Raw genomic sequence first — 17,877 nt, 5'->3', positions numbered from 1 at the left:
GCCTCCCTTGAATCCGTTCCTGTTCAGCTAGCCCCCAGTTTATTCCTAGGAATCACATTTTGTTGAGCCAACCTGGGTTAGAAATAACAGGAAGAAAGAGGGCTTTTCACAGGACTTGGTTGGAATTCTCTTTACATCACCAAGTAGGGAAAAGGTGGCGCTGTGTGAAGCAGCCGCAGACCATGGGGTGGAGGTACGGAATGTCAAGGGTGGAAGGCGTCGCGGCCATCTGCATTGTCAATGTGCTGGTACGAGTGCCTGGCACCACGCCAGGCGCCGGGGTAGAATAGGAAGGACCAAGACAGGTCCGCCTGGAAGGGACCGAGCCCGGAGCTGGGCAAAAGAGGAGCCACCGCGTTAACGCTTCTTGAAGGACTGCCAGTGAGCACGAGTGACAAGTCACAGCGTGTCTCATTACAAGATACATACGTATCTTCACCGCATACTCTAGTTCCGCATGGAGACTGACCCTTTGCCATTTTGTCTTCTGTCTCTGGGGATTTCGGTTCAGTCACTCCGTCCCCGGGGCCTCTATGGAGGCGGAACTACTGTGTCAGGGGTCGTGGTTTTCCGGGAGAAGTCGTGGTCGGAGTGACAAGTGGGCGGGCAGTAGGCGGGACTTCCGGCCCACGGTTCCGTCAGCTGCCTTTCCCGGGCGTCTCCCCGCAACCCCCTCAACTTCCCTTGTCCGTGACGCGGCGCCCAGGAGAAATTCGACGGGACAGGGACCGGGGGAGTGTGAGCTGCAGGTGAGGACTCGGTGTGTGCCTATCCTTGCGGCTCTATTTGAGAGGAGAAACTGTGGCGCTGGGACCGCGGGGAGACTGACTGAAAGAAGAGTGGGTCAGTGACAGCGAGGGGAGTGTGAGGCTGGGGCTGCAAGGCTACTGTGACCCAGGGGCACTGACAACGAGGGGACTGTGACTGAGACTCAGCTGCGCGCGAGGGGTCTGCGACCCAGCAGCAGTGAAAGCTGAGGGACTCTGACCTCGGAGAACACGAGGCAGAGGCTGCGAGGGAACTATGACCGAGGAAGTATGAAGCAGTGACAGCAGGGAACTGTGACCAAGGACCAACGACTCGGAGGAGACCGATCGATGGATAGTAACTGTGAGGGGACTCTGACCTAAGGGAACATGAAGCGGCGGCTGCAGGGGGATTCCGACCAACGAGCAGTAACTTTGAGGGGCTGAGCTGGAGAAGAGGGTGGGATCAGTGACTGGACAGGGTACAGTAGCATGGTGTTTGGGTACGGGGTGTGGTGACTGGGTGGAGAAGGTCTTAGTGGGAAACACTAGTTTGGGACTTATCAGGCAGACCCGAGTTTAATTTTATGGACAACCTTCTTGTGGCTGGGAAGCTCACCTCACCACTGAGCTACAGTTTCTTCCTCGGTGAATGGGAAGTTTGGGCTAGATTAATGTTTCCTAAACTGTGGCTTCCATCCGATGATTGGGTTGTGAAGTCTATTTAGTGGATGGAACCTGAAATTAAAAAAAAAAAAAAAAAAGGAATAGACTAGAAATTTTCAGTGTGTTCGCAGAGTAAGAGTATTATTTCATGAAACGTCTTTCAGTTATGTGTGTGTGAGATTATGATGTAAAATGGATTTCATGTGTCTTAAAAGGTAGTAAAAAAAAAGTTGGAAAAACATTGGACCAGATTATTTCTGAGTTTTCTTTCTGGTCTAAAATGGGACCATTCTACGATTAGGGGACTGTTTGGAAGTACAAAGATGCAATTAGGAAGACTGCATCTGGGGCTTGGGCACAGGCTCTATCAGATTGACTTAACTGGAGAAGGCTTCCCAAATAGAATCGAAGTGACCAGTTATGCCTGGGGACTGAAACTCAGGTTCTCAGTTAGGAGAACCAACAGGTATATATTGAAATAGGGACAGTGATATTTATAAAGGCAGTGAGGATATAGGGGTTTGTGATAGGAAAAACTGCTAGGAATAGACATTGAGGGAGGGGGAAGCTTTGAGGAGGGTAGGAACAAAGCTTAGAAAGGGAACTGAAGATAGAGACAGAAAAGATTCTGCCAAGAAATAAAGTGGGAGTAGGGAGATATAACCTTCAGGGTCCTTTTCAATCTTGGTATTTAGTGATTCTGCAGGTACAGAGAATTGCTAGTAAAAAGAAACTAGTTGAGAATGGAATTTGGTGCAGGAATCAGTGGTGAACAGATAGATGATTATCTTGGAGAAGACAGGATGATCTGGGAAGGTCAACAGTGGTGACTAGAATGCCACAGCGGAGAAGCTTTACTGTTTTTAGCTATCCAGTTCAATGATTTGTGCACCGGAGGCCAAGACTGGCATACTGGGAATGATACCATGCTGTGGATAATTCAAATGATGTTTTAGCTCTGGTTTTATTTCCTACTAATTCCCTTTCATGAGGGCTGTTAGTGATGCAGATGAAATGAATTAAAGTGGGTTTCACTACTTCCTCCTCTTTTACAGCCCTTTGTAGAAGGTGCTACTTACTGTGTCACCCAGTGTTTTAAAAAATACGTCTAATAGAAGAAGCTTGAGGCAATTTCAACTTACCAGACAGTGTATTTATCTGATAGCCTAATAGTCACCCCACCCTCTACACACACATACATTTTGTGATAGGGGAAGAGAGTTCAGAAAGATTCTTGAATGGGAATGAGTTGGGAATGGTGAGGGATAGCCTTTGTTTAGCTAAAAAATGGCTTTTTCTAGAACATTAGATGTTTACTTGGCTTACATTCAACATAACTAAAAGGAACTACTCAAGAATTTGTTCCTAGAACAGAATATAATGCTTAAAGGTAACTCACCACAGAAGGGAAGACATTTAGACTTGGGGACTGCAGCACTGCCTCTGGGGTGATTTGTGTCTGCTGAATGAGATGATTCTTTCTGACTTACCCTGCTTTGCAAATTCCCTTTGAAAACCAGTATAATGGCCTGATTGATTAGAATGATCTTTTATTCCTTCCTCAGCCTATGATTTCTTCTCCCATAAACAGGTGAGGTTTTATTTTTATTGGGGAATCTCCTCTTTGGATATGTGATCCCTTAAGGAGAATGATCTAGTCAGATAGAGCCTTGGATTCAGAAGTCCCTGGTTACTTTATCTGATGTTAACACTGACTTACTCTGTGTCTCTGGGAAGGATTATTGCTTTCTCTTGCTTTAGATTTTCTATGGCAGAGATAACTGTTCTTCTGGTTAAATGGCCCTTTAATAATCTGAAATATATGCATACGCACCAAATTTAGTGTACAATCTCATGGAGTTTGTAAACCACCTGACCTCATTCATGATTTTCCTGTGGGAGCTGAATAACCTCTTCATGTTATAAACTCTCATGAGGGTTAATTTATGAAATATTCATAGAAAAAGCAAGCGTAATAATTTGCTATTATTTTTAATGATGAATAAGAACAGAATATCTAGTTATAATTGTAATTTTCTTATGCTTTTCTTTCCAAATATTTGCGTAACTCTCATCTGAAGCCAGATCTTCTGGCTTTTCTACTAATAGAGGTAATTCCTCCTACTGAATCAAACAGAAATAGGTCTCTCTTACACTAACGTTTGTGTTACCCTAAAATAGATTGGAAAGAATAAATTTTTCTAAAAGTCATGATTTGGGGGGAATTTTTTCAGTTAGAGAAACCCTGAAATCAGAGTACTTCCCAATCATCACTGGACTGTGAGAGTTCCTTTTTACTCAAGATTGTGGCTGCTTCTACATCTTTTACCTACGTTATCACTACATAAGTCACATTAGAAAACAATAGGCAGAAACAGAGACACAGACGTAGAGAACAAATGTATGGACTTCCACCAAGGGGGAAAGGGAGGGGGGCTGGGATGAATTGGGAGATTGGGATTGACATATATATATACACTAATATGTATAAAATAGATAACTAATGAGAACCTGCTGTATAGCACAGGGAACTCTACTTCACTTTGCTGTACAGTAGAAACTAACACAACATTGTAAAACAACTATACCCCAATTAAAAAACAAAAAAAGAAAGAAAAAACAATAGGGAGGAGAGTGTAAGAGCAGGGCTCAGCCCTCCTGCTTATATGCCCAGAGGGTAACTTCTAGCACTTTCTCTTTCCTAAGCTTAAACCTTTCTGTTTCTAGTCCTAAAGTTCCCTTTTCACAATATTCCTGTCAAATGGGTACCTGGACACGTGTATGAAGTATGATTTGTTTTGTCAATTGTTTATGAATGATTTGTGGCAAAATTTAAATCCTAACTCCCTTCCTCTATAATTCAGTCAGTTAATTTAGGGAATATACATTTTTACGTACGTTATTTTGCAGTATATGCCAGGGCACCATTCCAGAAGAAAAAAGAGTGAGTCTCTAGTATATATTTGGCACTGTGTTAGGTTCGTTTACATACATTATCTCATTAATATAAATAATTGTATTGCCTGTATTTTACTGTTTGCAAACCAGATTAGTAGATAGATATATAGCAGGGTTGTGTTTTGGTTTTTTGTTTGTTTGTTGTCTTTTTTCAGTCTTTTTTCTCCCTGTCTTTTGGTAACTCTCTTGTTGAAAGTTATGTTAGTTTGAAGTTTTCTATGTTTGGACTAGAATGATTGCCAGGGGAACCCATGGATCTGCTAGGCTGTTATATATCACGTTCACAACTATTTGCAAACCAGTCTGAAGTGAGGGCTGCTAAAAATAATGACTTATACTCTTTGCTTTATATTAGAGAACAAAATGAGTGTATGGCACTTAACAGAAAACGGTAGTGTTTTTATCTACATAGAATTACCTCAGATGTGATTATGTTTGTTTGTTTATTTTTTGGCCCCTAGGTCTTAATCTTTTCTGTGCCGTGGACCCCTTTGTCAATATGGTGAAACCTTGTTGACTCCTTTTTTGGAATAATGTTTTTATTGCAAAAAAATACATAGAATTATAAAGGAAACAAATTATATTGAAATATAGTTATCAAAATATTTTTAAAATGTGTGATATAGCACAGGTAGTTTTTATTAACATAGTAAATAAAGTTTACTGTCTATCAGTGGGTCTTATAGCTCTGATAATTTTTAAATGATCGTGTGTTTAAACAGTATTTCAAGGTATTTGTAACAAATGTGATATTATATGAAAATATCTATGATTTCTATTGGTGACAAAGTCTATTCTACTAAGTGTACTATTACTATTGTGGCTTACGTTCATAATTGAAGGAATGGTGAATTTGCCAGAGGCTAGTGAAAATAAAGATATAATTTTTTTGGTCCAAATCCGAGACTCCCTGAATCTGTCGTAGACCCTGCCTTAGAGATATAAGTTCCATAACCCACTCTAGGAAGAGCAAAATCTTAACACTGGGTCTACTCACTGATTCTTCTAGTAGAATAGTGGCAGAGCAAAATCATTCAACTGTAAGAACTATTTCAAGTGTCCCTTGTGGTTTTTAGGATAATCTCTTTCCTGAAATATCCTACTGTGTGGTCAGGCCCAAGAAGAAACTCTATTTTGGTCCAGGACTAACCCAGGGTCTGGCACAGAGTAAGTGCCCACTCAGTGTTTGTTGAATAAGGGTTTCTCTGGAGAAATTAGAGGGAAGAGATCAAGTTCAGAGCTAAGATCTTAGATGTGGCAATTTACAGGTCCCAAATATTGAGGAATAACATTGAGCTCTGATTTAAAACTAATCATCCGTGCAGATCCTGTTGTGAAATCACTTTTACATTTAGAACTTCCCAAATCAGGCACTCTTTTGACTTATTCTATACAGTGTGGTGGTATATACAGGTTAGTGACATAAACTGTAGAAATCCTGTATCAGAAAGTTATGGCACAGTTTCTTGAAATAGTTCTATTGCTAGCACTGTCCTCCACTTTAGAACTGTTTGCATAATCTAGGTATTTGGAATTCACTACCAAATTATTGATAAAACTGATCCTGTTTTCATCTAGAATAGAGTTGGCAAACTTTTTAGGTAAAGGGCCAGATAATAAATATTCAGCTTTGCAGGTCATACAGTCTCTGTTGCAACTACTCAACTCTGCAGTTGTAGCACAAAAGTGGCCATAGACCACTTTTCATTCATTCATCAGTGAATGAGCGTGGCTGTGTTCCAGTAAAACCTTAATTACAGAAACAGGCAGTGGGCCATTTTTGGCTTGTGAGCTGCTCTAGGAGTTCTGCTGGTTCTTGAATCCAGTCCCTCGTCCCCACTATGGGTTAGACATATCCTCCCTCAAGCTTCAAAGGTCTTTACACAAGGGGTGATGTGACTGCACTGTTATCTGTGGGAAGGCCTGAATGTACAGCAGATGACATGATTAATGCCAACAGTATTTGATTCACTGTAACCTAGGAGTTCACAGAGCTTGCCTCTTAGAGCACTACTTTATTAAGCTCCACAAAGGTAGAAGCAGATAAAGATCCCAAGTACAAAGTATGCTTGCTCACTCAGCTTTGGAACTGGACATTGGTATGCCAGTAGAAAATTACTGAGCATAGGGTCTTACTGAGGAAGATAATTGTAGGCCCAGAGACAGGGAAGCAGGAATAGAATGCAAAGGAAAAATTCATGTTTCCTCTTTTTACAGATAGTTCCCTGTAGTAATCAGTCAAATTTGAATTAGGTTTAAGAGTATACATGATTGCAACTTCTACTCTTTAGGTTGTTGCATAGCTTAGGAAGCAGAGTCCACCTCCTCTTTCACCCTGGGGTGCTTACTAAATCTACCAACAATAAGGAAGTAGAATAGAGGGGATTGGGTGGGAGTTTCTAAAACTGCACTTGTTGGAGACTTTCATCTTTAAAATACAAGCATATGCATACCAGCACCCAGATTTTGTCTCCTTCAAGATATTCACGTTGGAAAAACACTTGATTAGATTTATCCTCAGTATCTCCTCCCTGCCACCCCTCCCTGCTGACACACATTTCTACTTCTTCTGTGTACTTCCTTAATAGCAAAGTTAATCCCAAGCAGGCATCTATTGGAACATTAAAGAACAAGGCAAGCAGTGTGTACTGGGAGGTGAGTCAGCAGAAATGGAGCCAGATTTTGTGAATCTGGGTAAAAATCACAGGAACAGATACCACATTCTGTATCTTGAAAGCAGTTTGGAGACACTAAGGCACTTAATAGGCAGGGTTATGGTAGTGATGGTGGTGGTGTGGGTATTTATGTCCATATTTAGAATCTGTGCTTGAATGGGGAATTTGAGTGACTAAAATAAGGTGACTTATCTCAGGACTGAATATGTAGCAGTGTTGGAAAGATCAGGCCTTACAAATGCTGCATTCTGGCTGCCAGCTCCCTTGTTCTCTTTTGTTATAGCTTCTTTTGACATAGAAACTTTTGGGGAGGATAAACTGCTAAGGAAATAGCAAGTTTTGGCCCACCCTAATGGGCTCATAAGTGAGGCTGTGTATTCTGTCTCCAACTGCTTTCATTTTGACTCATCCCAGCTTAGTTAATGTGGGTGCTATGGCTGGAAGCCAGGCTCCGCCTGCAAATCATTGGGCAATCTCCTGCTCCCCATCCCCGTTTTGATCTTGTACCGTATTGGCTCTGAGGAGGTGTCATCTTTTCCCAACCCTATCACCCACTGGACAAACAGATATTAAGGCAGTCTGTGTTTGTGTGTGTGTGTGTTCCCTCTGGAATGTAGATATTTAAAGTCTCCTCCTTTTCCAGGGTCATCACTCACTTTTACTTGAATAGTATTGGTTGATTGCAAAGGGGCAGTTATCATAAATGGAGAGTTGGGAAGTATTGTTCCTCATTGTTGGAGGTATTCAGTGGTTATTGGGCAATTGTGAGTATTGTAAAGGTGGTGTGATTTTAGGTCAAGCTAAGTCTCAGTATAATGAACTAAAAAGCGAACATATATTTGCTACCCTCAGTGTGCCCTCATCCTCCCACATACCTTTTCTCAGTAGCAAATTTGATGTGTCCTAGCAGACATCTATTGGAACTTTAGGGAAGCTGGGGGTAATTTTTTTCATCAGTTTAGGCACTAATTATTAAAGTTTTATATATACTTTCATAGTGTATAAGTTAGTAGATGTGAGGAACATGGGAATGGTCTAAGAGAGCCAGTGAAAAATGAAAAACTTGAGAGACCTATAAAGTCAAAGTTTAAAAATTAGTAATAGTTCTAGAGGAAAGGTGTGAGGGTTAATCTCTTTATAATTTCTGAATTCTTTTAGGGTCACTATTATGGAATGACTGTGATCTTGGTGTTTTCCATCTTCTAAGAAAGTGGAGAAGATATAGAAGTGTTTTGCATTATAAAACAAAAAGTATTATATGTGTTTGTTCTAAATCCAGAGGATCTTAAGACTTCAGTTTAAGTCTGATGTGTAATGTTCAGTTTAAAGTATAGTATAAGGGACTTCCCTGGTGGCACAGTGGTTGAGAATCCGCCTGCCAATGCAGGGGATACGGGTTTGAGCCCTGGTCCGGGAAGATCCCACATGCCGCAGAGCAGCTAAGCCCGAGCGCCACAACTACTGAGCCCGCATGCCACAGCTACTGAAGCCCGTGCGCCTAGAGCCTGTGCTCCGCAACAAAGAGAAGCCACCGCAAAAAGAAGCCCGTGCACCACAACAAAGAGAAAGCCCGCACGCAGCAACGAAGACCCAACACAGCCAAAAAAATTAATTAATTAAAAAAAATATAGGGCTTCCCTGGTGGCGCAGTGTTTGGGAGTCTGCCTGCCAATGCAGGGGACACGGGTTCGAGCCCTGGTCTGGGAAGATCCCACATGCCGCGGAGCGACTAGGCCCGTGAGCCACAATTGCTGAGCCTGCGCGTCTGGAGCCTGTGCTCCGCAACAAGAGAGGCTGCGATAGTGAGAGGCCCGCGCACCGCGATGAAGAGTGGCCCCCGCTCGCCGCAACTAGAGAAAGCCCTCGCGCAGAAACGAAGACCCAACACAGCCATAAATAAATAAATAAATAACATTAAAAGCCTAAAAAAAAAATATATATATATATATAGTATAAAACACAATATATGACGCAAAAGCCATCTTTGGAAAATAGAAGAACTGTAAGCAGATAAGAAAAAAATACTTTTGACAGGATGAGAGCTTTGTTTTGCCATCTTTGATACACTTATAAATTGACAAGTACTTGACCTCTTTCCATCAAAACAAAATACTAATGTGAGTAGTGCTTTTCAAAATTTCAAAGGAGTTTTTTCACTTATTACATTTATTCAAATAGTTATTGAGCACCTACTTTGTGCTAGGGCTCATTGCCAAGTATTGAATGAATTAATTATGATTTTGTGGTTCTAAGTGATAAAAAACCAAGCTTAACTGAGCTTAAGCAAAAAGGGGAATGTATTGGTTGACACAATTAGGCAGTTCAGGATCTGGCTTCTCTCCATCATCAGCATTGCTTTCTCTGTGTGACTATTTTGAGAAAGACTCTCTTCCTGGTTATAGGATGACCACTAGATTGTTATAGGACGGTTCCTAGAGTCAGGTCTCCAGGCCTGAATTCACAAAGAAAGAAGTGATAATCTTTGTCCAAGAATTCCTATCTGGCGAGTCCTGAGATTCACTCTGATTGGACTATCTTAGGTCACCAATCACTGCCCTTCCCACCTCCCTCCTCCCCCAGTCTGTGGCCTGAGAGAGTGATGTGCTGATTGGTTCAGGTTAGGCACGTGGCATCTGAAGGTATGGCTAAGGGTGAAGATCACACAGACCGAATGATACTGAGTCTCCTAATGAAAATGGGCTCTTTTCAGAGCAGGACAATTGAACGGTGGAAAGACAGCAACATCAGGGAGTTTGTTTTCTAATCTCTCATTTGCACTCACCATAACTTACGAGTTAAGGTACTAGGTGGAGCTAGATTTTTTTTTTTTTTTTTGGCCAGGCTGAGAGGCTTGTGGGATCTTAGTTCCCCGACCAGGGATCGAACCCATGCCCCCTGCAGTGGAAGCGAGTCCTAACCACTGGACTGCCAGGGAATTCCCTGGGAGGAGCTAGAATGAAGTCCCAGTTTATATGATATGATTCCTGGTCTAGTGCACCCTCTACTCTTCTACTCTGGCCCAAACCAAAATAAGCCCCTGGAATTCCTAAGTAGTCTGTCAGCGATATGCCCAGTGAGAAGGAGCCCAGTCCTTGTGAAAGATGAAATTAAATTCCTGCTTGGCACAGTGTAGTGCATGGCCAGAGTGCAGTAAGTGGTTTTGTTTAAATTCATGTATGACCATTTTATATACTAGGCAGCATATAATAAGTAAATAAATACTAGGCAGTGTTGTTGTTAAGTACACAGATCCTAGAGCCAGAATGCCTTGGTTCAAATCCTGGTTTTGCCCTGTCCTAGGTGTGTGACCTCAGTCAAGTCATTTAACCCAGCTGTGCCTCAATTTCCTCATCTGCAAAATAGAGCAAATAATATTATCTATCACATAAGATTGTTGTGAGAATTAAGTTATTTAATATATGCAAAAGGTTTATAACTTTCTGGCACAAAGGAAGTACTCTGTAAGTGTTAGCTATAATTTTTATCATCACTATTATCATAATCTTTGGGACTGTGATAGAGAAGTGTGGATTATGTGATAGTACAATGAAACGGGTTTACATCTGATTGAATACCCTAATCATTAAGAATTCTAAATATATTTTCTATCCTGTTTTCTAAAGATAAACTCCCCTGTGTTTTATATTGTACTAACCTAGAGTATTAAGAGTGGATCTCAATGAGGAGAGAGGGGTCTAGTGGTATGTCACATTGGTGTATGGTGACATATATCTATCCTGATCAATACTTTCAGCACTAACATGGATGGAGACATAAAAACCATTCTTTTCAAGTTTATAGGTTACATAAAATTGTGAATGCTAACGTGATAGATGGCAGTCATGATTTGAAATTATTTTAAGATTAGAACAAACAAAAAGATCAACCATGATGGACTTTAACAGGATTATGACTAATAAAATGAATGAAAGTATTTCTACACAGCCTCTCCTTGAATGTCCTGGTATGCCAAAATGAAATGCCCCCGAGGTAACTCAGCCCCTTTTCAGATAACTCTCGTTCCTAAAAAGGTTTTTATTATGTTTAGTTAAAATTTGTGTCTCTGCATCTTCCAACTAGTGATTCATTTTCTATTATCTGGACTTTCACAGGATAAGTGTCTGCCCTATCCAACATAACAGGCATTCAAATATTTAGAGATAGTTATTAGGTACCTTCTTGTATCGTACAGTGTCACATTTTATTGTATGCCACAGTCATTAAGGGTGTGTAGTCTGCAGCCAGGCTGACTGAATTTGATTCCTAGCTTCACCACTTACTAGCTGTGTGATCTTATTTTCTGTGCCTCAGTTTCAATAGTGATAAAAATAATACATCTATGTCAAAGGGTTGTGAATGTTAAGAGAGTTTTTTAAAATTTATTTATTTTTGGCTTCATTGGGTCTTTGTTGCCATGGGCGGGCTTTCTCTAGTTGCGGTGAGCAGGGGCTACTCTTCGTTGCGGTGTGCGGGCTTCTCATTACAGCGGCTTCTCTTGTTGCGGAGCACGGGCTCTAGGCGCGTGGGCTTCAGTAGTTGTGGCTCGCGGGCTCTAGAGCGCAGGCTCAGTAGTTGTGGCGCACGGGCTTAGTTGCTCTGTGGCATGTGGGATCTTCCCGGACCAGGGCTCGAACCAGTGTCCCCTGCATTGGCAGGCAGATTCTTAACCACTGCACCACCAGGGAAGCCCTGAGAGTTTTATTATTTTTAAAGTTTTTAGACTTACAGGTGTTATATACATGCTGACAGTAGTAGTAGTAGTAGTAGTAGTATAGTGGTGTTTCTTCATCATAGCTTAACATCAGACTCTAGAAGAGTTCTTGCTACAACAGTAATTTTTTTTTTTTTTGATGAATTAGTGTCTGTTGGGCAAGGATGTTCAATTGTTAAATTACTTTATTTTTTAAAAAGATTTGTTTATTATTTATTTATTTTATTTTTGGCTGCGTCGGGTCTTAGTTGCGGCATGCGGGATCTTCGTTGAGGCAGGCGGGATCTTTTGCTGCGGCGTGCCGGCTTCACTCTAGTTGTGGCGTGCGGGTTTTCTCTTCTCTGGTTGTGGCGCGCAGGCTCCAGAGCGCGTGGGCTCTGTACTTTGCAGCACACAGGCTCTCTAGTTGAGGCACGGGAGCTCGTTGTGACGCGCTGGCTTAGTTGCCCTGTGGCATGTGGGATCTTAGTTCCCTGACCAGGGATTGAACCCACGTCCTCTGCATTGGAAGGAAGATTCTTCACCACTGGACCAGCAGGGAAGTTCCACAGCAGTGATTCTTAAATGGGGTAAGGATAAGATGGGGCGATGGAGCATACTTCATGTTTTATCATACTTTTACATTAGAAGTACACTTTTTATAGTAGTAATCATGGATGAAAACTTGACAAAATCTTTTTGGCTATAGGGGATATGCAGAAGATAGACTTTAAGGCAGATGATGGCAACTACTACTACTACTATGAAATAATAATAGTAGCTAATGTTTACAAGCACATACTGTGTGCCAGACGCTGAGCTAAGGCTTTACATGGATTATTCCATTCAAACCACATTTGTTAGATGATGAAACTGAGACTTGGAGACATAAAGGAATTTGTCCAAATTTTCATGGCTAGTTAGTGGTAGAAATGGGACTCATATTTAGGTAATATGATTTAGGGGCTGACCTCTATTTAATCACTACAGTATGCTAGCGGAGTGAGGTTAAAGATTTTTACTTTTCTCAAAATGGAGCATGGATAAAAAATATTGAGAAACACTGCCTTAGACATTTGGTTAGAGGTATTTATATAAGACAGAAGGAGAGATTTTGTTGAAGAATGTATGTACTCAACTGAAATTCAGGTAAAATATGTTAGTATTACTATTATTTACCAATGGGCTTTGCAATGTGTCAGTACTAATACTAATAATAATGGTTGCCTTGATTCTTTGTTCATGAATTAGCTTTAAATAACTAGTCAGATACCTCCTTTCTCCTCCCTTGAGTTCTCATTGTGATATTTTATATTTTTTGTATGATTTTTTTTAATCTAGTGGAATAGATCCAGTGTCACAATATCTAGTGACTCCAGATATCAATTTGACTTTAAAATATCTTTAAAACCGCAAGGGCAGTATTTAGCGCCTTTGCTTCTTTCTAGTATGATGATATCTATCTACCATGTGTTTGGCTGGTTAAGTTGAATTATGCAAGATGGTTCAGTACTTCAAGAATTAAACAGTTAAAAAGCAAAGCGGAATTATGTTATGTATATTTTACCACAGTGTAAACAAAACAAAAAAGCAAAGCACAGTCAGAGTAGGGAGGGAGAGATGGATTATAAAGTGGTATATGAGGAAACTTGAGAGTGAGGGATATGTTTATTAATTTTGATGATTTCACAGGTATATAATGTTAACACTCATTAAATTATACACTTTTAAATATATGGTTTATTGTGTGTCAATTATAGTTCATTCAGTAAAGCTGTGAAAATATTATAGCACACATAATCCTCCCCACCACCGCCCCTGACACACACACACAGAGCAAAGACTTCTGAGAAGTTCCTATAAACATGTCTTTGGATGTGTTAAGTATTTTTCTATTAAACTTTAAGGAATTTTAACTTGAAGTCATGGAAAGTAACTGGTGAGAATATGACATGACATTTATTCCCTTGATTTATTTTGGCATCCTTAAAACTCTATTTTGTATCATGAATGAAAAGTACAGGTGACTTAAGCACCACCTTATTTGTAATGTCAGAAGAGAGACGAGCAGAGAATTAAAGAATTCTTTATTGCTTACGTTGAAAACTTATCAGGAAATCCTAGCAAAACTTTTCCAGTAGGAAAGATCTGTACAGCTGACAAATCAGGCAGCTTTGGAATCAGGCCAATAGCCATGTCAGTTCTATTTGATTGGTGCTGGGACCTTGTTTACCTTTAAGTGACTGTGACCTTTTATTCCACTGTTCAGTTAGGCTGGTCTGACTTAAGTTTGCAAAAACTTAAGGAACGCATGCCGTGGAAAGAATGTTCTTGATTGAGGGAAGCAGCAGTAATGATGAGACAGCTTCTTTAAAAAATTTGTGAATTTCTGGGAGACAGCATCCTGGCTTTCTCATTTATTAGCTGTGTGATCTCTGGATAGGTTGCTTAACCTCCCTGATCCTTAGTTTTCTCACTTGTAAATTGGGACTAAAAATACCTGCTTCTCAGGTTATATGGGTTAAATGAGAATAATGTATATAAAGTACCTAGCACAGTGCTTGGCACTGGTAATATTGAAAAAAAAATAGTCATTATTATGAATTTGCTGTTATTATCTTACTTTTTTGCAACACATTTAGATTCCTAAAACATACTTCTTGGAATATATGTATCATCTACACTGATTCAAAGAGTTAGGAAGGAGAGGAAATCTGTTTCTAGAGACCCCAAAGGACAACCTTAGATGAGGGCCTGTCTGTGTAGAAAATGGTTATTGAACATTTTTAAAAGTAAACGTTTTACTTTTTTTTTTTTTTTATAAATTTATTTATTTATTTATATTTTTTATTTTTGGCTGCGTTGGGTCTTCGTTGCTGCGCGCGGGCTTTGTCTAGTTGCGGCGAGCGGGGACTACTCTTTGTTGTGGTGCGCGGGCTTCTCATTGTGGTGGTTTCTCTTGTTGAGGAGCACGGGCTCTAGGTGTACGGGCTTCAGTAGTTGTGGCTCGCGGGCTCTAGAGCGCAGGCTCAGTAGTTGTGGCACACGGGCTTAGTTGCTCCGTGGCATGTGGGATCTTCCCGGACCAGGGCTCGAACCCATGTCCCCTGCGTTGGCAGGTGGATTCTTAACCACTGCACCACCAGGGAAGTCCACACGTTTTACTTTAAAAAAAAAAGTGAAGCCTTTAGAAAAGTTGCAAGAATATTAAAATGAACTCCTTTATGCCTGACTCAGCTTCATACATTGATAACATTTTGCCATATTTACTTTACCTTTTTATATGTAATATAATATACACATTTTTCTTTTCTTTTTTTTTTGCTGAGGTTAAGTTGCAGAGATCATAACCCTTTATCCCTAGATACTTCAGCATAAAAAAACAATGACAGTCTTTTACATAACAGTATAATGATCAACTTCAGGAAGTTTATTTTAACATTGATATATATTATTATCTGATACGGAATCCATATTTTAATTTTACTGATTGTCCTAATAACTATCCTTTATAACAATTTCTCCCCCAATCTAGAATTATGCGTTACATTTAGTTGTCATTTCTTTGGTCTCTTCTAACCTGGAACAGTCCCTCAGCCTTTCATTGTTTTTCATGATTGACATTTTTTTGAAGAATACAGCCTTGTTGTTTTGTAGAATGTCCTTTAGTTGAGGTTTGTCTGATTGTTCCTCATAAATCCATACAGGTTATGCATTTTTGGAAGATGATGTGTCCTCAGTGTCTCACATCAGGAGGCATTATTGGTGACGTTAATAAGCTTTAATTACTTAGCTGAGAGATTTTTTTCACTTTTTTTTTTTTTACATTATTAATAGTGTACATTTTAAAATTTTATTTATTTTTTTTATACAGCAGGTTCTTATTAGTCATCCATTTTATACATATTGGTGTATATATGTCAATCCCAATCTCCCAATTCAGATTTTTTTCACTTTAAAGGTAACTCTTTTTACTTTGTAATTAATAAGTCATTGATGGGGAGATATTTACTTTGAAACTGTTCCTAAACAAACTTTCCTCCAATGGTTTTGCAATCCTAAGGAGCATTTTTTATCATAAACATGTGGTTTCCTCACCTTGATTGAAGTCTTCTTGAGAAAATAACTTTTACTTTAAAAATTATGTTATAATACCTTGTGCACAATAAATACTCAATATTATTGACTGCCTGACCTTGAGCTACCTGACACCAGATTGCTGATTATATTTCTCATAATGGATTTTGTCTACCTACTCTGAGAATTTAACAGATATTTGCAGCAAAGTCCTCTTGTATGCAAATTAGAAACGGTCATTAACTGAACTGATTAGGCATTCTTAGCAGGCCTCTCAGACCAGTGAGATGGGAGTAGTAAATCTGACCTCTGGATATTTCAAAAGAATAATTAATAACAATAATGAAGAAAATCTCTGATCATCATCACTGGAAAAACTTATTAAATATATAGTACCCTCCTTTCATTTTATTTTAATTTGTGATGAAAATACATTTTAATTTTAATTGAATATGTGATGAAAGGAAGTTTCTGGGTGGTGTTCATCTTTCACTTTAGATTCTGACATTTTTTCATACCAGCCTAATACTTAGCCATGACTCATGGTGTGTTTCTTTCAGTCTCTAAGAATTAGGTTAGGTTTCTTGTAGATCTTATCACATTGCCACTTGGAATTTAGTGGGAGGAAAGAAAGAAAGGCACAATTTCGATTGTTTAGATAAACATCTATTCTGGAGGGCTTATTAGAGGCAGTGAGGCAGAGTAGAAAGTCCTCATTCTGTCTAGTATTTTGTTTTGTTTTCTGCTTCTACTATAAGGATCTTTTTTCCACCTTTCACTGTACTACATCTTGGGCAGAGATGGCAGTTGATCATTGAAGTTCCTCTATCTCCAATTTCTGGCTGATATCTAAAATTTCATCATTATCAAGAAATTAATTTATTTGTGCAAATTATGTTACCTAAGAAAAATACAGATATCCTTGTAGGGGACTGGAGGTGTAGCACAAGCCAACATCTAAACATGAAACATCAAATATTCAGAACTTTTCTGTAATAGTTAGTTGCTAGACACTTTCTGCTAAATGAGACAATAATAAATAAGTTTTTCCTTGGGGGAAGGAGAAGCCTGGGTGGGGTTTTAGTAGTTGGGGACTCTGAGCAAGCTTAAGGTGCTAAGACTCAAAGAGGGAGGGGAAATGAATTGAAAAAGGAAGAGGAAGGACATTTAAAAGATACAAGTACACTTACTCTACAATTTTCATAGCTCTCATCCTGGAGGAGTGGTCTCTGAAATATACAGAGCATTTAGAGTTAAGAAATCCATGCTTTGTTAAACCAGGAATCGCTGGTGGCCATCCTTTTAAAAAAAAAAGGCTCTTTTCTCCGTCTGTACCGAAGACATACCTTTCACATTTCCTTGCACCTGTCATACTTCTAGGTGTCCTAGAGATATGATGTAAGAGTAGTGGAAAGTCTGTATAACTAACTTTCTCAGCCAAGTTCTTCCAGGTTTTTGCATGCAGTCAGGATATGAAATTAGCAGTTGGTATACAGGCTGTATTGGTTGGGAAATAATTTACAAGGTCCAGGTGATTAATTGTGCCATTGTTCCACAGAGAGGCATTTCAGTGTTTCTACTAGAGCCTGGGTTTTGTGAAGCTTTGCTGTTTTTGCCGGATGCAATTGGTTCATCTTTGTGAAATGTGTGCTATGGAATTGATACTAAGTGCATCCATATTAACATCTCTGAAATACTGGTGACAGGCTTTTCCCACCCCAATGAGACAAAAATTCTTTTTCACTTTCTATCACCAGTTAGAAGAAGATGGATGCACAGAATTCAGCCAAAGTCAACATGAGGAAGAGGAGGAAAGAGATACCTGGACCCAATGGGGCAGCAGAGGATGATGGAATTCCTTCAAAAATGCCACGCTGTGCAATTGTAAGTAAGGAAGAGATTTCTTTGTTGAACACTTAACCTGGCAGGAGGAGGGTAGAAACTGATATAACACTGACAATATCAACATTACAAGTCTTCTTAAATAATGGAAAGAATGAATAGTAAGTGTGAATAGTAACTTTCCACCAGTTGTTGGAACTCTTATGCAGATTATAACTCACAG

General features: G+C 39.7%; 1 protein-coding gene across 6 annotated transcripts in view; it reads left to right on the top strand.

Annotated features, from left to right (window-relative positions):
- Positions 1-348: 348 nt before the first annotated feature.
- The window catches only part of PCYT1A (phosphate cytidylyltransferase 1A, choline), a 44,759-nt gene continuing 27,230 nt past the window's right edge, over positions 349-17,877 (top strand). Inside the window, exons 1-4 of one of the 6 annotated variants that reach the window (XM_082393312.1) lie at positions 668-749; positions 2,978-3,003; positions 3,469-3,523; positions 17,570-17,696. In XM_082393312.1, coding sequence (XP_082249438.1) covers positions 17,580-17,696 — 117 coding nt within the window. In that variant the 5' untranslated portion in view covers positions 668-749; positions 2,978-3,003; positions 3,469-3,523; positions 17,570-17,579. Of the gene's footprint in view, positions 761-2,977; positions 3,004-3,025; positions 3,524-17,569; positions 17,697-17,877 lie in introns of those variants that run through there. The other 5 variants (XM_082393314.1, XM_082393310.1, XM_082393311.1 and 2 more) reach the window with 5 other exon arrangements.

Source organism: Balaenoptera borealis (genome assembly GCF_965194805.1).
Source record: "Balaenoptera borealis genome assembly, chromosome: 5".
NCBI lineage: Eukaryota > Metazoa > Chordata > Mammalia > Artiodactyla > Balaenopteridae > Balaenoptera > Balaenoptera borealis.
The sequence above is the reverse complement of the archived record's forward strand: the minus strand, read 5'-3'. Positions and strand labels throughout refer to the sequence as shown.